The following is a 25591-nucleotide window of genomic DNA, read 5'->3' as shown; positions in this document are numbered from 1 at the left end:
GATACAATCTCACTTATCAATAAATTCAGTTCTATTTCAGATTACTCAATCAACTGGTCCAAATCTACTGTGTTACCAATTAATTTTGACTTTCAGAGCACCTCATCGATTCCACTGCATAAAGGGAACATTAAATACCTGGGAATCAATATTTCCTCCACATTGTCAGATCTGAATCGCTTGAATTACTCCCCAATCCTAAAATTGATTGAGGATGATCTGGCGCGTTGGAAAGCACTGCCAATCTCACTTATGGGAAGGGTTTCTACCGTGAAAATGATGGTCTTGCCTAGGGTTAATTATCTCTTTTCAATGATTCCAACCAAACCTTCTCAAATCTGGTTTAAATCACTAGACTCACACATCAATCAGTTTCTTTGGAAGAGTAAACCAGCACGAATCAGCCTTAAAACTTTACAAAAACCAAAAGAATACGGGGGTCTAGAACTCCCTAACTTTTCATATTACTTCCTTGCAAATAAACTACAATATATATTAAAATGGACCAATCCCACTTTATTAGATAGTTTATGGTTAGAGATTGAACAATCACTTAGCCAGGAGATCCCAATTTCTAACTTGCCCTTTATTAGCCAAATTCTCCGAAAACACAACTGCTTCAAAAGTATTAATATACGCACTACCTTAACAGCTTGGTGGGAGTTTTTGAAAATAACTGGATCCCCGCTCACTCCCTGTCAATTTACGCCTATTTGGAATAATCCTGATTTTCTTTTAAACAAGAAGCCATTGAACTTTCCAACATGGTATGATAAAGGAGTCAGATGTCTTGGGGATATCATCAATGCAAACAGTTTTATCTCTTTTAAAAGTTTAATAACACAATATGCAATCAATCCTAATAAATTCCTAGAATATATACAAATCAAATCTGTAATTAGTGCAAGATTCAACAAAACAACATGGGAAAGTAATCCTACGACCGTTAAATTCTTCAAAACATCTGCCCCCAAAGCTTTATCCAAATTATATGCTCTCTTATCAAAAATAGATAACACAATTAGTATCCCAACTTCCAAATGGCATTCAGACGTATCCACAAGCCTTGACCCAGAATTCTGGAAACAAATATGCCTCAATACTTCTCGTTTACCATACCATACCATACCAACTTTATTTATAAAGCCCTTTAAAAACAACCACAGTTGAAAAACAAAGGGCTGTACACCACAAAGAAATAAAGGCAAAGGACAGACTAAAAAATAAAATTTAAAACAGAAGTAAAATACACAGGATTAAGAATCCGAATTTACGACTGATTCAGCTCAAAATACTTTACAGAATACATTACACCGGTCTAAGAATGTATAAAATGGGTTTAGCTGACTCTAACATTTGTGTACACTGCTCAGATAATAAGGTAGATAACTACTTACACTCAATGTGGTCCTGTGCTCCCGTGAGTAACTTTTGGCTTGGAGTGTGCGAGAACCTATCATTAGCGTTAGAGATTCCTATTCCCATCTCCCCCGCACTCTGCCTGTTGGGTGATCTCTCCGCAACTGACTTTGATATAAACAAAACATACCTCCTTATAAATGCAATAGGCATCGCCAAGAAAGCTATTCTCATGAATTGGAAATCAAAAAATAATTTATGTATAAACCTTTACAAAAACATTTTATTAGATTATGTAGTTATGGAAAGAATGTCTGCTGAATCAAAACAACAACTGACAGAATTCAGATCTCTTTGGGCACCGCTAATTGATATCCTGACCTGATTCCCATGGGGGCCGGGGCTGGGGCTCTGTCCCGGAGGTCTTGCTCCGTGGGTGGGGGGTCGTGGGTGCCGGGGGGGCCGTGTGCCGCGGGGTCGGGTGGGCCTGGGGTGTGTTCCGTGGTGCCGGCCTGGCGGGCCGAACCGTGAGTGGTCTGGGGGCTGGGGGTGGATGGGGGTGCCTGGGCGGGGGTTGGGGTGCGGGTGGAGCTGGGTGGGGGGCTGCCCCTCTCGTGGGTGGTTGGGCGGGGGGTTGCGCCCGTGGGGCCGGGGCTTGCCGCTGTCGGGGGGGGGGTCGGCTCGTGCCCCTCTGGCTTCGGGTGTCTGTGGGCTTCCTCCTTCCCCTGAGGCGCAGGGCGGGGTCTGCCCGGGGTCGCCCTACGCTGCGGCTGTGCGGGCCCGCCTGGTGCCGGGTTGGGGGGGCTGCTTGCTTCCCTTGTTGGGGCCCCGGCGGTGCTGCCCGACTGCCCTGCGGGGGTCTCCCTCCTGTGTTTTACTCCGCCCTTATTTATTTATTAATTTTATTTATATATATATACTTATATATATTTTTTTAATTATCTATTTAATACATTTTATTTATTCTGTTAAATTATATATGTGTATATATAGGTGCGCGTGTGTGTGTGTGTGTGTGTGTGTGTACGTTTGTATGTATGTATGGTGGAATCTGTGTGTATGTATGTAGGTATGTGTGTGTGTCGCGGCACCAGGCCTGCAGAGATGCCATGGCATGCCGGCTGTGGGCGTGGGGCTGAGCCCTTATGGCTTTTTGCCGGATGGGGTGCCTGGTGGGTGGTGGGCGGGGGGGCCTGGATGTGCAGGAAAGGCTGCGGGGTTTGGCCTCATGTTTATTTTTATTTTATTTTATTTAAAGGGTTTATTTTATTTTATTTATTATTATTATTATTATTATTATTATTTTTATTTTTATTTATTTTGTTATTTTGTTATTTTTTTTGTTTGTTTTTGTTTTGTTTTGGTGTATGTATATGTGTGTATATGTGTGCATATGTATATGTATGTAGGTGTATATATGTGTGTGTGTGTGTGTATGTGTATATGTATATGTGTGTATGTGTATGTATGTGTGTATACATATATGTATGTATATGTGTATGTATGTGTGTATGTATGTGTAGGTGTGTGTATGGGTGTGGATGTCCGGTGGATCGATTGGCCTGTATGTGGATGAGTTGGGGTAGGTGGGTTGGTGGCCTCTGTGGTAGCTGGGGTTGTGCGTTGTTGTGGTTTACGGGGTAGGTCGCTTTTATTTGTTTCGGTTTCGGCGACCGCGGGTGTTTGTACTGCGGACGGGCGGTGGTGGTGATGGTTGCTGTGGTACTGCCGGCGGTTGGCGTCGCTGTGTTGGGTTGAGTGGTTGGGGAACTGTGGCTGGTATCTGTGCGCTTGTGGGGTTGTGGGGGCTGGCTGGCGTTGGCTTGCCAGCTGGTTTGGGGGCTGGCGTGCGGACGGGGTGCATTGACTTCTTCCCCAGTTGGGGGTCGCCATCCCCTGGCCGGAACTCGTATGGGTACGTTGCTGTGTGGATGGCCGGGATGCGGTGTTTGCATTGGGCATGGGGCTGTGCAGTTTTTCTGCGTTTGGTTGCTGGTATGGGCTCTGCTGGGTTGGGTTGGGGCGGGCGGGGGCTGGCTTTGTTTGGCGGGGGGTGGGCTCGCGTGGCGTCACGCTAAAGTGGTCTGGTGTGGGTCACGGGCCGTTGGGGGGGGGGCGGCGGCGGCGGCTTCCTGGCCGTAGTTCCTGGTTGTCGGCCGCATGGACTGGGGGGATGTCTGGGCCCTCTACTCCTCCTACTTATAGCACACACAGTCACACAAATATAGGACTTTGGGGGATTGTCCTGCGGGGAGGCATGCCGGGGGGTTGAGGATGCCTCCTATGGGGCTCCAGTCCTCCTGTCTTGTCCCCTGCTCGTCCATCCCTCAATCTTAGCTGCATATTAGACACTTTGGATTTGGAGGGCTCGGCTTGGTTGGGACCCACCAAGACCTTGATGTCCCCCAATTTTAATCGCATTATTAGTTTCCACAAGCATACATATCTCACTCACGCTACAGTACACGCATCAATAGGGACTGGAGGTCGGCTGTAATGGCTGACCTCCTAATTTTAACTACACAGTAGACACTCTGGGGGCCTTGTACACATGCATGTGGGGGGGTTGGGGTTTGGCACACCCCTCATTGCCTTGTCGGCCGGCGCGGATTCCGGGGACTGCGTTCTGGTGGCCTGCCAGGCTTTTATTAATTTATTATTATTATTATTATTTTATATATATATATATATATACATATATATATATATATATATATATACATATATATATATATATATATATATATGTATATATATATATATATATATATATATGTATATATATATATATATATATATGTGTGTGTATATATGTATATATATATTTTATTTTTATTTTTATTTTTTTAATTTTTTTAATAATTAGTATTATTTACTTACTTTATTTTATTTAATTATTTGTATTTGTTATTTTTAATTTAATTTAATTTGTATTTCATTTTATTATTATTATTATTTTTTTAAAATTATTATTATTTTTGTTTAATCTTATTATTTATTTGTGTGTGGCGTCGCGCGGGTCTCGCTTCCTGTTGGGTGGGGTCCGTGCTCGTGTGGCCCGACCTTGCGCTGTGGGATCTCTGTTGGCGACTTGATGTGGTGGCGGCGCGGCGCCCGTGTCTGGTGTGGATACTGTGTCTTGGTTGTTTGGGCGGTGGTGTGTTTGTGCGGGTTTGGGTTGGGGTGGTGGGGTCTTTTGGTTGGGGGGGGGGTGTGTGTGTTGGTGTCTCTTGTTTGCGTGTTGGCGTTTGGGCGGGCTGGCGCTGGCTGGTCTCTGTGATTGGCGTGTGGTTGCCGGTCTCGTTGTTTTTTTGATCGCTTTGATTTGATTGGGTGGTGCTGGCTGTCTGGGGGTGTTGTGGCTGCTGTTTCTGCTGCCGTTTGTTTGTGGTGTGGGCGCCCGTGGCTGCTGGGTCTGGTACAGGGGGGTGGCTGATGTTGTGACTGGTGGCAGTGCGCGCGCGTGGTGGTTGTCGGGGCTGACAAACTGTGTATATGTATGTGTATTTGTGTGTGTGTATGTATGTATGTATGTATATATATGTGTATGTGTATGCATGTGTGTGTATGTGTACATGTGTATGTTTATGTGTATGTACATATATATGTATGTATATTTCTGGGGGTACGTTCTGGGCCTGCTTTGGGGTTCGGCGCCTCAGGCTACTGCATCCGGACTGTGTGTCGGAGCTCCTGGGTCCCACCGTCCATCCCTTACGGGTGCCCGTCTTGGTTGGGGCCTGCTGGGTCTGGTCCCTGCGTCTACTGTGGTAGCTTGGTGCTGCAGGGTATTCCGAGGTGCTGCGAGTTGGCCAGTTTTTTTATAAATAGATTTAATTATTTATTTATTCTTATTTTTTTATATATTTTATTAATATTATTATTATTATTATTATTATTATGTATTTATTTATTTAATTCGGGGGGGCGGTTGCTGGTTGTTCCATCTCCATCGTTGGGGTCCCTGCGGGTGGGGTGGGTGGTTCCCGTGGCCCCGTGCTGGGTGGTCCTGTGGCGGCCGGCTTGGGTGGGGTGGCCGTGGGCTGGCCTCGCCGCGCTCTCCGGGGGTGGGTGGGGCGGTCTTCCCGTCCGGTTGCGGGGGGTCTCTGGGCCCCTCGGGCGGGGCGTCCCGCCTTTCTGTCCGTGTGGGGTGTGGTCTCTCGCTGGCTTGGGGTCTGGCTGCCCCCTGCTTTTCTCGTGCCTTGTCCTCTGCCGGGTGCGTCTGTCTGCGGCCTGCTGCTGGCCCTTGTGGGCGGCGCGGTGGGCCAGGCTCTGGGGTTCCTGTCGCTGTCCGGATTGGCTGCGTGGGGGCGGTGGCCCCTGGTTCCCTGGGCACCACACCTACTGTTTGTGGGATGGGCTCTCGGGAGGCTGGGGCCGTACTCTGGCTCCCGCACACACTGGGAGTCAAATGTATTGTACATGCAAATTCACATATACTCACACACATACATACAGACATACATAGGTACCTACGCTCCCACATACATATACAAATAAATACAGTACATATTTACACACTCAAAGTTCGTACATCCACACGCACATTCATTATACAAACATACTGTATACACATACTGTACATATACATTCACTGTAAAAACATACATATACACATACTGTACATATACACTCACTGTACAAACACACACATACACATACTACACGTATACATTCACTGTACAAACACACCCATACATATACTGTACATATACATTCACTGTACAAACACACATATACACATACTGTACATATACATTCACTGTTCAAACACACATACTGTATACACATACTGTACATATACATTCGCTGTACACACATATACACATACTGTACATATACATTCACTGTACAAGCACACATATACACATACTGTACATATACAAGTACATATGCACACATACACTCATGCACATAATCACGTTTCATCAAACATATATTAACGTTGTTGCCCTAGGGTAAACTGGGTATAACACATGGCACACTGACAAAGCTTAACCTATTGTTACTATAACAATCTACAAGGTTAATGTAGGTTGCTTCTCTTTCTTCCCCTCCATTTTTCTGCATTCTTTCGTATCTCAAGTTATTATGTATATGTATTGTTGCATTTTAACAATTGTATTGTTGATTATAAAGGTAAAGTATTGGTATTGTTTATTATCAATAGCACTATTTCTATTGGTATTCATATTGCTCCATTTTTAGTGTAATAATGCTCATTGTCATTTCTGTATTTTTTTTAAATTTTCGCTAACTGCTTATTTGCTATTACTTTTACCATCATATTTGTACATGTCGTATTTGCTGATGTTGCTCTGTTGTTGTTGTGTTTGCTGTTGTTGTTTTTGTCTCTCTGTCTATCCCCCTCTTGTCCCCACAATTCCCCCCTCTGTCTTCCTTTTTCTCTCTTTCTATCCCCTCCTGCTCCGGCCCGGCTGCACCAAATGATAATATAAATACATTTAATAAAGTCAAAATACAAGTAAGGCAACAAGAGAAGTATCCTACACTTCTCTTTTGTAAAGTAAATCTGAACAGCCGATATGGGCATCTACATCTGCTATATGATTTGCCCGAGAAGCTGGGCAGGACATTATTAAAAAAAATAATAATAAAAAAGAAAAGAAAAAAAAAGAAATGAAGGCTATTCCACAAAATTGTTTGGGTGACCCCAAACTTTTGAACGGTAGTGTATATACAAATGATGAACATTTAACATGAAGGAGGGTAAGACAGAGCTACATGAATGCCACCTTTTCACTTTGCTACTAATTATTTTTTTAATTCAATAGTGTTCTTCAACTTTTTTTTTTTATCAAATTGCTGGCAGTTGAAACATTCTTTAGCCCCATGGTGGGTTATTTTGCAGCTGTATTCAATAGAAATAGCACAGAGACAATCTAAAAGCCTATTTGCCTAAAGGGGTCGTATTATGATTTGTTTTTCTACATTTAAAACATATCCGTGCGGTCTACATAACATGTAATGGTAGTGCTTAGGTCCAAATTTTGCATAGATATTGTTTCCCAAACCATTTTCAAGCCACTTTCTGACTGTCTTTTCAGAATGCGCCGTCTTATTTACGAGCCGAAATCCTCCTCCAGGCCAAGCCCCCTTCAACTGCGTCGACACCTCGTCAGCCATGTTGTAGTTTTTAGTACTTCCATATCAAGTCTGATAGTTATGCTACTTTGTATTAAGAAATGTCAACATTGGAGAATTTTAGCTTGTATGTGCATGTATGAGACTGTGCCTCACAAGGGGATAGAGAAAAAGAAGGAACTTACTGACTTCACCTGAATAAAAATGGCAACTTGTGCAAAGCTCTTTAAGTTAACCTCTACCATATATAGCAGACCTGGGCATTCTGCGGCCCGCGGGCCGCATCCGGCCCTTTGTGCGTCCCTGTCCGGCCCGCGTGAGGCCAATTATAAATTACAAAATACATTGTAAAAAGTATCTACGTCGAGTGTGCAATACAACGGTGCTGCTTTTGTTTTGAAAATCGTTATTTGTATTACTTCCGTGTGGACGTATGCGTGATTGTGAGTGAATGTGAACAACTGCAATTACAAAATAAAGTTGAAAAAACATCTATGTCCTGCGCGCAATACAACTGTGCTGCTTTTATTTTGAAAAGTATTATTTATGGGCGTGTGTCCGTGTGTAACCTGCGAGTGAAGGTGCACATGGAGCGACAAGTGATGCACGGTTTACACCCGAGACGCCAAAAAGAGAAAAGTTGATGAGGAATGCCGTGTTTTCAACAACACATGAACTGCAAAGCAACGTCCCCTCACCTAAGGTGCGTGCCTGCGCAATTGCGCACTGCTCAAGCGTCCGCTGCGCGCAGCAAGTATATGCCGCGCACCAAATCAAATCCCATCTGAATTATAAACAAAATAAACATATTTATTCTATGGAATTTTGCAATGCAACTTTGAGTGACAGTGACAACAAGCGGCCCTAATGGTGTTCGTCAACACCGTTCAATTGAACACCGTTCAATTATTGTAACGTCTATCGAGATGCTTCGAGGACAGGAATTATATCGATCACTTTATTGAACAAAACTGTTTATATTCGGACATAACCACACCAAAAACATGAGTAAAACAATTCTATCTCGAAAAACTAGTCATTTTCTGCCGTACAAACCAGGCCAAAACCAACTTGTCATCTGTCACCAACACGCATAGCACTAAACCACTGGTGCGTTTAAGGCCACACAAAAAGTCGGACAACTCAAACACCACACAAAGTTACACTATGACTCCTCAGTCATACGTGTGCTTATTTTACTGTCATTTATTATTAATGTTAATTTATATATATTAGTCATGGAATGCTGTTACACACACTATGTTGAAGTATTACTATTATTATTATTATTATTATTATTTATCTTACGGTATATATCAAAAATAATATTGAGCAAAATTTAATTGAAATATTGTCGATGTGGCCCTCCAGCAGTGCTCGGGTAGCTCATGCGGCCCCCGGTAAAAATTAATTGCCCACCCCTGATATATAGAGATATCTGCTGATGTAACTAAGGCAAATTATGTCACTAAAGTCTCCAATTCTAAACGGTATGTTTGATGGAAGTTTGGAAGAAGGCAAGATTATTTTATAAATATCTTCGCCATGCCTTCTTTGTTTACTTGAACATTTTCAAGACTTATAGGGATGCCAAATACACAAAAAGAAGTACCAAGATGTAAGAAAAGTTGGTTTTGCATAATAAGACCCAGTGTTTCCCATAAACTGCCAAGATACCTGTCGCGGTGGGGGCGTGGCTATGGGCGTGGCTATGGGCGTGATCACCATGACATCATCGAGTAATTTGCATAATTTACTACAATGATATGATTTTGTCTAAAAAGGCTCAAAAAAATGTATACTTACTAATTAATAATAACAGTTTTGTTTTAAACGTCCATCCATCCATCCTTCCATCCATTTTACAATATAATTACAACACTTTATGTACATATTTATATACAGATTTGAACAATAAGTTATTCACTAAAATATATTTATTAATTGTGGTTCTTACAAAAAATATATCTTATAAAAATCCATCCATCCATCTTCAACCGCTTATCCGGAATCGGGTCGCGGGGACAGCAGCTCCAGCAGAGACCCCCAGACTTCCCTCTCCAGAGCAACATTTGCGACTTCCTCCTGGGGAATCCCGAAGCGTTCCCAGGCCAGAGAGGAGATGTAATCCCCCCATCTGGTCCTTGGCCTGCCGCGGGGCCTCCTCCCAGTGGGACGTGCAACGAGGACCTCCCTAGGGAGACGCTCGTGAGGCATCCGCACGAGATGCCCGAACCACCTAAGCTGGCTCCTTTCCAAGCGAAGGAGCAGCGGCTCTACTCCGAGTCTCTCTCGGGTGACTGCACTTCTCACCCTATCTCTAAGGGAGATGCCAGCCACCCTTCTGAGGAAACTCATTTCGGCCGCTTGTATCCGCGATCTTATTCTTTCGGTCATTACCCACACTTCATGACCATAGGTGAGAGTAGGAATGTAGATAGCTCGGTAGACCGAGAGCTTTGCCTTCTGGCTCAGCTCCCGTTTCGTCACAACAGTGCGGCAGAGAGACTGCAATACTGCCCCAGCTGCTCCGATTCTCCGGCTGATTTCCTTCTCCATCTTTCCCTCACTCGTGAACAAGACCCCGAGATACTTAAACTCCTCCACCTGCGACAGAGTCCTGTCCCCTACCCGGACTGTACAAACCATCGGTTTCCTGCTGAGAACCATGGCCTCAGATTTGGAGATGCTGATCCTCATTCCAGCCGCTGAACACTCGGCTGCGAACCGATCCAGTGAGAGCTGAAGGTCACGAACCGAAGGTGCCATCAGGACCACATCATCTGCAAACAGCAGTGACGCAACCTTTAGCCCCCCGAGACGTATACCCTCTCCGCCATGGCCACGACTCCGCCTAGAAATCCTGTCCATGAAAATCACAAACAGGATAGGTGACAGAGCGCAGCCCTGGCGGAGACCAACCCCCACTGGAAACGGATCCGACTTACATCCAAGCACCCGGACACAACTCTCGCTTTGGTTGTACAGAGATTGGATGGCCCTCAGCAGGGTTCCCCTCACTCCGTACTCCCTCAGCACCTCCCACAAGATCTCCCGAGGGACGCGGTCATACGCCTTCTCCAAATCCACAAAACACATGTAGACTGGATAGGCATACTCCCAGGCCCTCTCCAGGATTCCCGCAAGCGTAAAGAGTTGGTCAGTTGTTCCACGACCAGGACGGAATCCACATTGCTCCTCTTGAATCTGAGGTTCGACTATCGGCCGGACCCTCCTTTCTAGTACCTTGGCGTAAACTTTCCCAGGGAGGCTGAGTAGTGTGATACCCCTGTAATTAGCACACACCCTCTGGTCCCCCTTTTTGAAAAGGGGAACCACCACCCCAGTCTGCCACTCCCTCGGCACTGTCCCAGACTTCCACGCAATGTTGAAAAGGCGTATCAACCAAGACAGCCCATCAACACCCAGAGCCTTCAGCATTTCTGGACGGATCTCGTCAACCCCCGGAGCTTTGCCACTGTGGAGTTGTCTAACTACCTCAGTGACTTCACTCCGAGAGATCGACGTCGATCCCCCATCATCCTCAGGCCCTGCTCCTATCAGGGAGGGTGTGTCTGATGTATTTGGGTTCAGGAGTTCCTCAAAGTGCTCTTTCCAACGCCCCACGACTTCCTCACTTGAAGTCAGCAAAGTCCCATCCTTGCCGTACACAGCTTGGATGGTTCCCTGCTTCCCCCTCCTGAGGTGCCGTATGGTCTTCCAGAACAGCTTTGGTGCCGCCCGATAGTCCTTCTCCATGGATTCCCCGAACTGCTCCCACACCCTCTGCTTAGCCTCGTCCACAGCCACGGCCGCTGCCCTTCGGGCCCGTCGGTACCTTGCAACTGCCTCCGGAGTCCCCTGGGATAACATACCCCGGTAGGACTCCTTCTTCAGTCGGACGGCTTCCCTGACCACCACTGTCCACCAGGGTGTTCGAGGGTTACCGCCCCTTGAGGCACCTAAGACCTTCTGGCCACAGCTCGCATCTGCAGCTTTAGCAATAGAGGCTTTGAACATTGCCCATTCCTGTTCAATGTCCCCAACCTCCACAGGGATGGCAGAGAAGTCCCGCCGGAGGTGGGAGTTGAAGTCCTTCCGGACAGAGGACTCCTCCAAACGTTCCCAGTTCACCCGCACTACACGCTTGGGTTTGCCAGGTCTGTCCAGAGGTTTCCCCCGCCATCTAACCCAACTCACCACCAGATGGTGATCAGTTGACAGTTCAGCCCCTCTCTTCACCCGAGTGTCCAAAACATACGGCCTCAGATCAGCTGATACGATTACAAAATCGATCATTGATCTTTGGCCTAGGGTGCTCTGGTACCAGGTACACCTATGAGCATCCTTATGCTTGAACATGGTGTTTGTTATCGCAAGTCCGTGACTAGCACAGAAGTCCAATAACAATCCACCACTCAGGTTCAGATCAGGGAGACCGTTCCTCCCAATCACGCCAGTCCAAGTATCACTGTCATTGCCCACGTGCGCGTTGAAGTCCCCCAGCAAGACTATGGAATCCCCTGCCGGCGCCCCATACAGGACCCCATGCAAGGTATCCAAGAAGGCTGAATACTCTGAACTCCTGTTTGGTGCGTATGCACAAACAACAGTCAGAGTTTTCCCCCCTCCAACCCTAAGGCGAAGGGAGGCGACCCTCTTGTCCACTGGGGTGAACTCCAACGTACAGGCATTCAGCCGGGGACTCGTGAGTATCCCCACACCCGCCTGTGCCCTCACACCCTGAGCAACTCCAGAAGTGAACAAGGTCCATCCCTTGTCCAGGAGTGTGGTTTCAGAGCCCTTGCTATGCGTAGAGGTAAGCCCCACCAGATCCAACCGGTAGCGCTCCACCTCTCGCACCAGCTCAGGCTCCTTCCCCACCAGCGTAGAGACGTTCCACGTCCCGAAAGTCAGCCTCTGCTGCCCTGAATTGGTCCGTCCGGAGCCTCCACTTTCACCGCCATCCACTTGGCAGCGCACTATATTTATATTTTATAAAAATATAAAAGCTAAAATGTCTCTTAAAGCTCTGCCCCTTTAATTAGTGCATACTAAATAATTTAACTTTAGGCTACTACTACAACCATATTATTTACCAGCAACATAAAGTGAAACAGAGGCAGAGGTGTCCTGCCACAGTCAGTAACAAATAAACAGAAAACAGTAGTGGTGGTAGATAGACACAAAGCTTCATCAAACATCTGATCCACTGAACAAAGAGCTCCAAAAATCTTGATCCTACACTTCTGTTTTGTAAAGTAAATCTGAACAGCCGATATGGGCATCTACATCAACTATATGATTTGCCTGAGAAGCTGGACAGGACAAAAAAACCCGAAAAATTTATTTGTGGCGGCCTTAATTCTTTCGTGGCGGGCTGCCAAAAATAAATGAATGTGTAGGAAACACTGAAAACCCCTTAAACACCTAAATGCCAAATTGTAAAAAGTGCCGGGAGCACAGTCCTTTTGTTTTTTGGTAGATCCTGCTTCAACATGAAGAAAGGAGACAAACACAAAATTGTTCATTGTTATGTGTGCGTTTTATGAATAACTGCACGCACGCACACACATACATGCAGTACAGGCCAAAAATGTTCATGACTATTTACATCGTAGATTGTCACATAAAAACTATGAATGAACACATGTGTAGGGGTGTAACGGTACGTGTATTTGTATTGAACCGTTTCAGTACGGGGGTTCCGGTTCGCTTCGGAGGTGTACCGAACGAGTTTCCACACGGACATATTAAGTAGCGTAACGCACGTTGTGTAAACAATGCACACCGAGACATGGCATGCTAGCAGCTAACGGGCTACGATAGACTGACCATACGTCCTCTTTTCACCGGACATGTCCTCTTTTGCGGAGCTGTCAGGGCGGAGTTTCTTAAATGCCTCAAATGTCCGGCATTTTGAGTTGGGGTTGCGTGTATTTTCAATGTACGTTCAGGGTTACGAAGGGGTTAAAAACAAAACAATTTGTGCACGCAGCAGCATTGGTGAGGGAGGGGCAGAGACAGAGAGAGCGAGAGAGTTATGATAAACGCACATGCGTCGCCAGGCTCTGCTTTTTATACATAGATTTGTCAGATTGAATTTTTTATTATCTATAGCAGGGGGGTCAAAAGTGTGCCCCGGAGGCCATTTGCGGCCCACAGCTAATGTTTTAAAGGTCCACGGCACATTCTAAAAATACTATTAAAATAAACAAAAACATAACAAAAGTGAAATAAAAAAGCTTAAAGGTTAAATATAATTTAGAAAAAGTTGCAATGTTGACTAATAAAACAAAGCTGTCAAACCGTCATTGCTCAAAACATAATATTGAATCAAAATCAATGTTATTATGAATTATTGACCTATCCAAGGTTCCCATTACTTCACATCAAATATTCCACTAAGAAAAATATTTTTGGTGGAAGATTTTGCAAATTTGGTAAATAAATAACCCAAAAATGTATATTTTGTTCTTTTCTTACTGTACCAAAAATGAACCGAACCGTGACCTCTAAACCGAGGTACGTACCGAACCGAAATTTTTGTGTACCGTTACACCCCTACATGTGGAGTTATGTACTTAACAAAAAAAGGTGAAAACATGTTTTATATTCTAGTTTCTTCAAAATAGCCACCTTTAGCTCTGGTTGCTGCTTTGCACACTCTTGGCATTCTCTCCATGAGCTTCAAGAAGTGGTCACCTGAAATGGTTTCCACTTCACAGGTGTGCTTGAAGCTCATAGAGAGAATGCCAAGAGTGTGCAAAGCAGTAATCAGAGCAAAGGGTGGCTATTTTGAAGAAACTAGAATATAAAACATGTTTTCATCTTTTTTTGTTAAGTACATATTTACACATGTGTTCATTCATAGTTTTGATGTGACAATGAGCTTAAAATAAAGAAAAAAAATTGAATGAGAAGGTGTGTCCAAACTTTTGGCCTGTAAAGATAATTAAAATAATCCCAGGCCCGAAACTGTTTATAAAGTCCGAAATCGAAAAGAACCAATTCCATTCTTGACCGAGACGGAGTCACAACTTCTGGGATTCAGTGCTTTGGCCCTCGATTTCGTGGAATGATACTGAATAGTTTGTTACGTGCAATGTTTGAATGTATGATAACTGAGACAGCTTATGAAAAACCTGGTAAACTTTTGGCAGAATTTGTGTCGAAAATGCAATCATACGAAATCCGAGGTATCACTGCAGTTGTTTTTGAGTAAAAAAATCCTTGTGTTGCCTTCTAGGACTGCTCCTATCCATGCTGAAGCCCCTGAATTCACAGACATGAGTGTGGAGCAAGAGATATTAGTCACCGGAATCAAAGTTGTAGATCTGCTCGCCCCCTACGCCAAGGGTGGAAAGATTGGTCAGTAGCTCATTTCACTGCCAAGACTATTGCCTTCTAGGAGCAAGCATCTCCTAATCATTGTTGCTTTCTGCCAGGTCTGTTTGGAGGCGCAGGTGTGGGCAAGACTGTGTTGATCATGGAGCTGATCAACAACGTGGCCAAGGCTCACGGTGGCTACTCCGTGTTTGCTGGAGTGGGAGAGCGCACCCGTGAGGGCAACGACTTGTACCACGAAATGATTGAGTCTGGTGTTATTAATCTGAAGGACACTACTTCTAAGGTAATTCCCTCAAAGCTCATGTATTAAGCTACACCTGCACTTGTATTGGGATCCAATACAAAGGCTGCATCAACACTACTTCTTTGCTATCAATTGTATACTATTGGGATACATTGGACTCATAGTTCTGTGCTAGTTTTTGTTATATAAACTCTAAGCCACATTGTCTGTTCACATGGGTGTAAAATGATACGTCACATTTGGCAGCCTAACTGGTATCATGTGTGTGCTGTCAGGTAGCGCTGGTGTACGGTCAGATGAACGAGCCTCCAGGTGCTCGCGCAAGAGTCGCTCTCACCGGCTTGACTGTGGCCGAGTATTTCCGTGATCAAGAGGGACAGGATGTGCTTCTTTTTATCGACAACATCTTTAGGTTTACCCAGGCTGGATCAGAGGTATGAAACATGACACTAAGGATGGGCGATAAGGCCTAAAATCAATGCATATTGCTGCCTTCATCACAATGTATTATTTGGTATGTTCAGTTCAGTTTATGTGGAACATGCATACGATACAATGTAATGCAGCACATATTTCCAGTTGTTTCATTATAGCATGTTCAAAAAGGAGTAGGAAGAAGCAGAGCGTATTTAATTAATCTTACCCCTTTTCATATCATGGCATTTTTATCCCATTTCTTTGTTCTCTGTAACAGAACAGTGAATAAAGAAATATACCATAGGTAAGTAAACAAATATTAAATACATAAATAATGATTGTCTTTTTTTTTAAAGGTTCAATATATATATATATATATGATAATTGTTCTCCTTTGTACATTGTGAACACTTGTAGTTTGAAGAGTCTCTTAAACGTAATCATAATCTTAATGTCTTTACTTAATCCATTCCATAATTTAATTCCACATACTAATATGCTAAGGGTCTTAAGTGTTGTACGTGCATACAAATGTTTTAAATTAGATTTTCCTCTAAGGTTATCTTTCTCCTCTTTTGTTGAGAATAATTGTTTGATAGAATGCTATAGTTTGCTTTGTACATAATTTTAGATGTTTGAAAGTCATTGAATTTCAATATTTGTGATTTAATAAATAAAGGGTTTGTATGTTCTCTATATCCAACATTATGTATTACTCTAATTGATCTTTTCTGTAACACTGTTAGTGAAATGAAGCGCACATTTGTAATTGTTTCCCCATATTTCTACACAATAAGTGAGATATGTAACACTAGTGAGCAGTAAAGTGATTTTTGGTCCAGAACATGTTTTGCTTTATTCATTATTGACATGTTTCTTGTGAAGAACAATTACCACTATTTCAAAACGGATTTCTAATTTGGCTGCTGACGTATCCAGTAACATATTGTGTCATTTCTGTTTTTTCTCAAAACTCACATTAATCTATTTGCTATTTTACTGTTAATAGCTGGTTACTTTCTGTTGTAATATATTTATATCCACACTTATGTTAAAATGTAATAAACACTTGTCAGAATCAGCTTTATTTGCCAAGTATGTGTAACACACAAGGAATTTGACTTAAATAAAAGTACTTAAATAACTAATATGTGCAATGGTAATAAATAATATTGCAGGGGTGAATAGATGAATAGATGATAACATGAACATGAGTTAGTACATTCACAGTGACAGATTAGTTCCGGAGTTATTTCACAGCGTTCATCAGATTGTTAGCCTGAGGGAAGAAACGTTTGTGATGGGTTGTTTTGGCATACAGTGATTTGTAACGCCTGCCAGAGGGGAGGAGTTTAAACAGTTTGTGACCAGGGTGTGAGGGGTGTGCAGTGATGCTACCTGCCCGTTTCCTGGATGGGGGGGAGGTGAACCCCTATCTTTTCTGCAGTTCTAATGTTAGTCTGCTGCAGTCGGTGCTTGGGTTGAAGATCCAACCAGACAGTGATGGAGGTGCACAGGACAGTCTGAATGATGGATGTGTAGAATATGATCAGCAGTTCCTGGGGCATGTTGACCTTCTTGAGCAGAAGCAGAAAGTGCATCCAAGTGGGAGATCTACTTCAGGTCCCGTGAGAATCGTGAATCCCAGGTACCTGAAAGAATGCTGTTCAGAATGGCGAGCGGGGGGCTTCTCCTGAAGTCCACTGTCATCTCCACAGTCTTGAGCGGGTTCAGCACCAGATGGTTCTGACTGCACCAGAGACCCAGCTCTACCACCTCCCGTCTATAGGCAGACTGGTGGCCATCCTGTATAAGACCAATGAAGATGTGTCGCCTGTGTACTTCCAAGAGTTTCACAGTTTTATAAGTGTAGCGGGGTACAAGCAGTGGGGAAAACACACCCCTGGGCAGCACCAGTGCTGATTGTCCAAGTGCTGGATGTGATGCTCCCCAGCCTTACCTGCAGGATATCTAGAATGATGGTGTTAAATGCAGAGCTGAAGTCCACGAACAGGATCCTAGCGTAGGTCCCTGGGGAGTCAAGGTGATCCATCCATCCATTTTCTACCGCTTATTCCCTTCGGGGTCGCGGGGGGCGCTGGAGCCTATCTCAGCTACAATCGGGCGGAAGGCGGGGTACACCCTGGACATGCAGGATGTAATTCAGTCCCATGTTGACCGCATCCTCCGCCGACCTGTTTGCTCCATAAGCACACTGCAGGGGGTCCAGCAGGGGGCTTCCGGTGTCTTTCAGGTGGCGTAGCACCAGTCTCTCAAAGTACTTAGTGACCACAGACGTCAGGGCTACAGGTCTTTAGTCATTGAGTTTTGTAATGGCAGGTTTCTTTGGGACTGGGTCCTGGGATGATGGTGAAGCCTTTGAAAGAAGCGGGCACTTCGCACAGCTCCAGTGATGAGTTGAAGTTCTGCGTGAAGATGGGGGGCCAGCTGCTCAGCAGACTCTCAGACAGGAGGGGGACACACTATCTGGTCCTGGAGCCTTTCTGGTCTCTCGTTTCTGTTGTCTGGATACTTTACATTAGTTTTAGTATCCCCTAAAACTACCGGTAATGTAAAGTATCAATCCAATACCAAGTATTTACAAGAGCAGTATTGGCCATATGAAAGTTGATACCACAAAGTTTCAACATCATTTAGTGATTACATTTATGATCAGTTATAATCAGGCGAAAACACAGGATGGTGGTGTAACAATTTCAATTAAATATTAAAATTATTTCTTACTATTGGATCTAAATTAAGTCATTTTGGTTTTTGTCCTTAAAACCCTCCTGTGCTGAGTTTGTAAACAATAATAAAAAAAATGTTTTGGAAAAATAAACGAAAAATCGACTATATACTGATGTTGTACTTGGTGTCCTTACTGTCGCTATTTGATATGCCCACCTTCAAAAGGTTTTGTTGAGTTGTTAGCAAATCTTCCTACAATGTGTAGTGTATCATGTTAAGCTATTCCTCGTTCTCCAGTGATTATACTTGTAATAAACATAGTTTATTTGAGGCGAGGATTGCTGACTTGGATAGTAGTGGCTTTGCACCTTGGATTTATGTTAGCAAAGAGCTAGAATGTGGACGCGTTTGTCTGCTTGTCACTGTCAAATTGTCATGCATTATCACAATATAACCATAATATTAAAAGAGCTCTTATCATTGGCCAACTGTATGTCACTTTTAAAGTTTGGTATATCCTACACTACACCAAAATACATTCATATATTTATTTGATAAGATCATTTTTGTCCTGCAGGTGTCTGCCCTGTTGGGTCGTATCCCGTCTGCTGTGGGGTACCAGCCCACCTTGGCCACTGATATGGGTACAATGCAGGAACGAATTACAACCACCAAAAAGGGTTCCATCACTTCAGTACAAGTAAGTTGTGACTGAATGACATTGATGTCACATCCATTTTCTACCGCTAGTCCCTTTCCGGGTCGCGGTGGTGCTGGAGCCTATCCCAGCTGCATTGGAGCAGAAGGATCCATTGACTAAAATGTGTTTTAGGCCATCTACGTGCCTGCAGATGACTTGACCGACCCCGCTCCTGCCACAACCTTTGCTCACTTGGATGCCACCACCGTGCTGTCCCGTGCCATTGCTGAGCTCGGCATCTACCCGGCTGTGGACCCGCTTGATTCCACCTCCCGCATCATGGACCCCAACATTGTTGGGTCTGAGCACTATGACATTGCTCGAGGTGTACAGAAGATCCTCCAGGCAAGACTTTTGATGTGTCAACTTTTTAATAGCCAGTAAGAACATGTTGTAATGATTCAACAACTTTTGTTTCAGGACTACAAATCCTTGCAGGACATCATTGCTATTCTGGGTATGGATGAACTGTCCGAGGAAGACAAGCTGACTGTAGCCCGTGCTCGTAAGATCCAGCGTTTCCTGTCCCAGCCTTTCCAGGTGGCTGAAGTCTTCACTGGCCACATGGGAAAGCTTGTGCCTCTGAAGGAAACAATCAAAGGCTTCCAGAGCATTCTCGGAGGTTAGTGCTTCACCACAACACTCCCAAAATGGCATGGAACTTAAGCATTTTTAAGTATAACTTCTGTTCCCCCCTTTTTGTCCAGGTGAATATGATTCCTTACCTGAGCAGGCTTTCTATATGGTGGGTGCCATTGAAGAAGTGGTTCAAAAGGCTGAGAAACTGGCAGAGGAACACTCTTAAATGCTGACATATGGATTGGTTCTCTAAACTGTACAGTATCATTTCTATTGAGGAACTTTTGATATGTCTTGCTATTAAGTATGTTGTCTTTTTCTTATACTGATCCGGAAAAACTTAAAAGGATATTAAAGATGACATTGTAATATATAATAATGCTCGTAGTTTCTCTTTGGAACCTATTATTGAGCAAGATTTGTAAAATCTGTAGGATTAGCTCCTCAAGTGTCGTAGTATCTTGTTCAACTCTCTTTCTTTGTTAAGGAGACCGGTGCAGTGTTCTTTGAAGGCCTCAAAGTCCTGTAGAAGAAGATATTGATGTCAAGTTTGAATAGCTGCTGAGCTTTTTATTTGAAGGCCTGCTGAATTATGTAGCTTCAAAACCAACCTTGTTGAGCGTCTCATACTTTGTCTTGGCTTCTTCAATGGCCATCTTGAGAGACTTCACTTTTTTATCTGCATTAACTGCTTCTGCTTCGCGTTTAAACCTGAGATAAGGGACACATTTTGGCATTTATACTCTTGGATTTCTTCATTTAAGAGCAACTATAATTAGAAATGTAATCACAACTTACCTTTCTTCTACTCTTGTCCGGGCTCTCTTCTGCTCCTTGTATTGTAACTCTAGATGCCTGAGTTCCTCATGCTTCTCCTGGAGTTACACAAGTGTGTTCTCCTGTGAACCGATACTTTCTTTTACACCCAAAATCTTACCTGTATGGTGTTCTCTCTTTCCATACAGATGCGCAGCAGCTTGTCTCGCTCTTTGGTGAGGCTGGTAATGCTTTTGCTCATAGTGGCTTCCTTCAAAGTGTGCTGATCCTCTGCTTTAAGAACTTTCAGCTTTAAGTCTGGTGAAAAAGTCAATGTTTCAATGCTGTACATACAGTCATGTTACCTCGATTAACAAACACAGGTGTGAACATTTGGCGAAACGTGTCCCCTTGTAGGGACTGGCAAACACAGATGTAGAGGAGAACAGTTTGTTAGTTTGTTCATTTGTTTTACCTCGCTCCGTCCATCGCCATAGACGAGTCGATCTTTGGGACCCTATCGGTCGATCGCGAAAATATTAGAAAAAAAATGTATTAATATGACATCAGTGACATCTCACCCAGATAATTACCAACAGACCTGCCATCAAGCAAGCATTTTAACCCCTGAACACACCCGCACGCCTCTGCCTCTCTGTCTTCAGCCTCTCTTCCCGCGCTCTCCACACCGCCCGAGCATGGCCACAAACGGGCGTTGCATGATGTGCTCATAAATCATCGAGCTGCAACAATGCATTAAGGCTGATTGTTGCAAAGCATCGGACATCTTCTAGCATCAAACATCAAACAACTCTTCACTCAACCACGAGTCCATGACCATCATTGCTCATCTGCAGTGTTCTGATAATTACCTTTAAAGAGTAATTATAGTTACTTGTGACTGTACCAAAAAAGTAATTGAATTGCTAACGGAATTTCTCTTCAATAAATGTAATTATTTACTAGGGAAAATCATTTATACGTGGTGATTGCTCATAAATGATAAATGATAAATGGGTTGTACTTGTATAGCGCTTTTCTACCTTCAAGGTACTCAAAGCGCTTTGACAGTATTTCCACATTTACCCATTCACACACACATTCACACACTGATGGCGGGAGCTGCCATGCAAGGCGCTAACCAGCAGCCATCAGAGGCAAAGGGTGAAGTGTCTTGCCCAAGGACACAACGGACGTGACTAGGAAGGTAGAAGGTGGGAATTGAACCCCAGTAACCAGCAACACTCCGATTGCTGGCACAGCCACTCTACCAACTTCGCCATGATTGGTGATTTAACCCCCAATTCCAACCCTTGATGCTGAGTGCCAAGCAGGGAGGTAATGGCTCCCATTTTTATAGTCTTTAGTATGACTCGGCCGGGGTTGGAACTCACGACCTACCGATTTCAGGGCGGACACTCACATACATACATATACATACATATATATATACATACTGTGTGTGTATATATATATATATATATATATATATATATATATATATATATATATATATATATATATATATATATATATATATATATATATATATATTAGACTTAGACTTCCTTTTTATTGTCATTCAAATTTGAACTTTACAGTACAGATAAGAACGAAATTTCGTAGCATTAGCTCATGGTAGTGCAGGATAAAAAAGCAATAAGGTGCAGATATAAATAAATAGATTACTGTACAGATAAATATATTGCACTTTTGCATATGCATCCACGTTTATATGTTTATATATATATATATATATATATATATATATATATATATATATATATATATATATATATATATATATATATATATATATATATATATATATATATATATATATATATATATATATGTGTGTGTGTGTGTGTAGAGGGATACAGACAGGAGCAGGATCTAATTGCCTATAAATAATTGCCCATTTGTCTAATTCCTACAAAACGTTTAACATATTTGTAAGACATGTACGCTAACATGTCCTCCAAAGCATTTTGAGTAAAACTGTAAAATATTGACAGTCATCACATAGACCAGACAAGATGCATATAATGATGTTTACCTTTGCACATCTGCTCTGCAGCTTCATGTTGTTTCTTCGATACATGCAGTTGTTCAAGTAGTGACGCCTCCCTCTCTTCATGCTCTGTTAATTCTGTAAAGGATGTCGATTCAATTTCTGCCATGTTCTCCCTTTGTAACAAAAGTTACATGTTTAGCATTTTGACTGATGTCCAGTGGTGCCTGGCACGAGACAAACACATCTTACTGATATTCCCGCTCCTTGTTTGTGAACTCCTCCGTCAGCACTTTGATGTCCAGTGCAAGTTGTGCAAGCACCATCTCTTTATCATGTAACTTCTGGGAGAAAAGTGTGTCGTTTTCCTTCTGCAGTTGCTTGTTCTCCAGCTTCAACTGCGCGTTCTGATGTTTGTACTCCTCCATGAACACAATGATCGATCGACTGTTGGCGTCTAAATCCATGAACCGCTTTTCTACCACCTCTGCTCTAGCCTGCTTTTGCGACATTTCTTTTTGACAGATCTCAAGTTGCATCTCTAGCTGTGCCTTGGCTTGCTGCAGGTTTTGACTTTGGTGGAACAGTTCGTCTGATCTGTCTTTCAGTACACAGATCAGATTGGACTGTTCTTTGACTCTGGACTGGAGCATTAATGTGTCTGTAAATTCTTCTGCCGAGAGGTTATGGCATTTCTCCAGTGTCCTCTGGTTGATGTCCATAAGCTGGTGGGGGGAAAGCCAAGACAACTAACTGTTGGTGATAGTGGTCAGAACAGTGTGAATATGGTTACCCACCCGATTAGGTACACTTTCTATGTATACAAAGAAAATGACACATTTGCCACCACACAGTGCACATTTTTTTAGGAATTTGGCCAATCCCTCACAATCTCTGTGGGACAAGAACACATGACTTTCTCTCTAAAATAAACACTAGCAAGAGTCATTTAACAATGCAGGTAATGGGGATTCGATCATTTCCACCTATAAAGTCCTCTAAAATAACCTGCAACAATGTTTTATATACCTTGTCTAGGTATGTACGTCATTTAGTAACGGGCACATTCATGATATGTACAAAGCCCCAAACCAGTGAAGTTGTGTAAAGGTTAAATAAAAAGAGAATACAATGATTTGCAAATCCTTTTCAACTTATATTCAATTGAATAGACTGCAAAGACAAGATATTTAACGTTCACACTAAGAAACTTCATTTTTTTTGCAAATAATCATGAACTTAGAATTTAATGGCAGCAACACATTGCAAAAAAAGGCATTTTTACCACTGTGTTACATGGCCTTTCCTTTTAACAACACTCAGTAAATAAATACAGGTTTTGTAGCAACACATGTTGCCATCCAAGCAACGTTATCATGGACGCCCCTGTTTATTTCAGCAAGACGATGCCAAGTCACATGTTACAACAGCGTGGCTTCATAGTAAAAGAGTGCGGGTACTAGACTGGCCTGCCTGTAGTCCAGACGTGGAAAATGTGTGGTGCAATATGAAGGCTAAAATATCAGAAAGGAGACTGTTGAATAACTTAAGCTGTACATCAAGGGTCAACAACCTTTTTGAAACCAAGAGCTACTTCTTGGGTACTGATTAATGCAAAGGGCTACCAGTTTGATACACACTTAAATAAATGGCCAGAAATAGCCAATTTGCTCAATTTACCTTTAACTCTATGCTATTATTAATAATTAATGATATTTATCTTTGTGGAAACACTGATCATCTTAATGATGTCTCACAATAAATATATATAGAAACAGATACATATCAATATGCAATACTTTATTTTTATATTTTCTCTAAGTGCACATTTTTCAAATTGAACAATTTCAAATGATCAATTCTAAGACAGTCTTGTGAAATCACAATATCCCATTTTAACTAGCTAGCCACTAACATTTTTTAACAAATCATGAATTACTTTGCACCATGTTTGTACAAATAATAACTCATGTAAAATACAAAAGTCAACTCTCAAATTTTTAAATAAATCATGTCACACTTTGAACTAGACACCAAATCTGTTATCTGTTTCTTTGTCAATTAGTGAAGACCAAGTCTTTCAAATGTTTTCTTGGATTTTCAAATTCTATTTGAGTTTTGTCTCTCTTAGAATTAAAAATGTCGAGCAAAGTGAGACCAGCTTGCTAGTAAATAAATGAAATTTAAAAAATAGAGGTAGCTCACTGGTAAGTGCTGCTATTTCAGCTATTTTTAGAACAGGCCAGCGGGCTACTCATCTGGTCCTTACGGCTGACCTGGTGACCCCTGCTGTACATCAAGCAAGAATGGGAAAGAATTCCACTTCAAAAATGTGTCTCCTCAGTTCCCAAACCTTTACTGGGTGTTGTTAAAAGGAAAGGCCATGTAACACAGTAGTAAAAATGCCTTTTTTACAATGTGTTGCTGCCATTAATATCTAAGTTCATGATTATTTGCAAAAAAAAAAAAAAGTTTCTCAGTGTGTACATGAAATATCTTGTCTTTGCAGTCTATTCAATTGAATATAAGTTGAAAAGGATTTGCAAATCATTGTATTCTCTTTTTATTTACACAACGTGACAACTTCACTGCTTTTAGGTTTTGTAATTAGACTTTGGACAATATCCATCAATTTTCTACCGCTTGTCCCTTTCGGGGTGGCGGGGGGTGCAGGAGCCTATCTCAGCTGCATTCGGGCGGAAGGCGGGGTACACCCTGGACAAGTCGCCACTTCATCTCAGACTTTGGACAATATCTGATCAAAAGTGTCAAAACAAAAATAAAAAAAATATATTTTTGTGTAGGACTGAGGCATTGACAAATTTGAGCAAAATAAAATAGTTTTTAAAGTAACCAAAATGTTTTATCGTCCTTAAGAACTTTATGATGTCCTGTTTGGCTTTAAAGATGGTAAAGAACCAGATGGTTACCAAGGAAACACCAAGAGGGTTTCGTTGTATTGTACATCCATGGAGATAATATACATTTGGTATTGACATGAAACGTGCAGCTAGTGAATGGTGTCAAATAAAAGTGACTTACAGCAACGTTGCGAGTGAGAGCAGAGATGATGGGAGACATCGACACTTTGTCTTCGGACTTGGAGTTGACGTTGTTCACAATCTCCAACTTCTTCCGTTTGCTCGTCATTTTAAGACGCCGGCGCCTATTTGAAGGAAAAGTGCAGTGTTTTCAAAAGACCCATTAGACAAGCTCCACTCGCTGGTGGTCAGTAAGTAGGTTAGTTTAGTTTAGTACTTGCTGAGTTGAGTTATGCACTTGTGCGTGCTATTGAAGTTTCCAGGACACCGCGCAGACGTCATGACGTCACCGCCGCGTGCCTGTATTGTCCTATTCTTTGTAGCTACGCCACGAC

The 25591-nt window shown here is 42.8% G+C and overlaps 3 protein-coding genes across 3 annotated transcripts in view; 1 reads left to right on the top strand and 2 right to left on the bottom strand.

Moving 5' to 3' along the window:
• Nucleotides 1–1505, bottom strand: part of col28a2a (collagen, type XXVIII, alpha 2a) — an 84589-nt gene extending 83084 nt beyond the window's left edge. The window contains exon 1 of the mRNA XM_062069848.1: nucleotides 1398–1505. Coding sequence (XP_061925832.1) covers nucleotides 1398–1485 — 88 coding nt within the window. The 5' untranslated portion in view covers nucleotides 1486–1505. The remainder of the gene's footprint in view (nucleotides 1–1397) is intronic.
• Nucleotides 1–19834, top strand: part of LOC133664872 (ATP synthase subunit beta, mitochondrial) — a 26019-nt gene extending 6185 nt beyond the window's left edge. The window contains exons 4-10 of the mRNA XM_062069852.1: nucleotides 14714–14835; nucleotides 14913–15097; nucleotides 15334–15492; nucleotides 18744–18866; nucleotides 18999–19211; nucleotides 19287–19488; nucleotides 19574–19834. Of these exons, the coding sequence (XP_061925836.1) occupies nucleotides 14714–14835; nucleotides 14913–15097; nucleotides 15334–15492; nucleotides 18744–18866; nucleotides 18999–19211; nucleotides 19287–19488; nucleotides 19574–19671 (1102 nt within the window). The 3' untranslated portion in view covers nucleotides 19672–19834. The remainder of the gene's footprint in view (nucleotides 1–14713; nucleotides 14836–14912; nucleotides 15098–15333; nucleotides 15493–18743; nucleotides 18867–18998; nucleotides 19212–19286; nucleotides 19489–19573) is intronic.
• zgc:172182 (coiled-coil domain-containing protein 89) lies at nucleotides 19234–25591 on the bottom strand. Its single transcript, XM_062069853.1, has 8 exons — nucleotides 25474–25591; nucleotides 25258–25381; nucleotides 22468–22940; nucleotides 22261–22391; nucleotides 20383–20519; nucleotides 20244–20320; nucleotides 20057–20156; nucleotides 19234–19968 (listed from the first exon to the last, which is right to left on the bottom strand). Exons 1-8 carry the CDS (start codon nucleotides 25536–25538, stop codon nucleotides 19882–19884), a joined length of 1194 nt encoding a protein of 397 aa, XP_061925837.1. The 5' UTR covers nucleotides 25539–25591; the 3' UTR covers nucleotides 19234–19881.

This window comes from Entelurus aequoreus, linkage group LG14, assembly GCF_033978785.1.
Source record: "Entelurus aequoreus isolate RoL-2023_Sb linkage group LG14, RoL_Eaeq_v1.1, whole genome shotgun sequence".
Taxonomy (NCBI): Eukaryota; Metazoa; Chordata; class Actinopteri; order Syngnathiformes; family Syngnathidae; genus Entelurus; species Entelurus aequoreus.
Note: the sequence above shows the minus strand (reverse complement) of the source record. Positions and strands in the feature narration are given on the sequence as shown.

Coding starts and splice junctions, on each gene's coding strand:
- zgc:172182 (XM_062069853.1), bottom strand. CDS start 25,538: ATGACGTCTGCGCGGTGTCCTGGAAACTTCAATAGCACGCACAAGTGC. Junction 22,941..25,257: donor CTCTCACTCGCAACGTTGCT/GTAAGTCACTTT, acceptor TCCCCCCACCAG/CTTATGGACATCAACCAGAG. Junction 20,520..22,260: donor TGCAGAGCAGATGTGCAAAG/GTAAACATCATT, acceptor CTTTTTCACCAG/ACTTAAAGCTGAAAGTTCTT.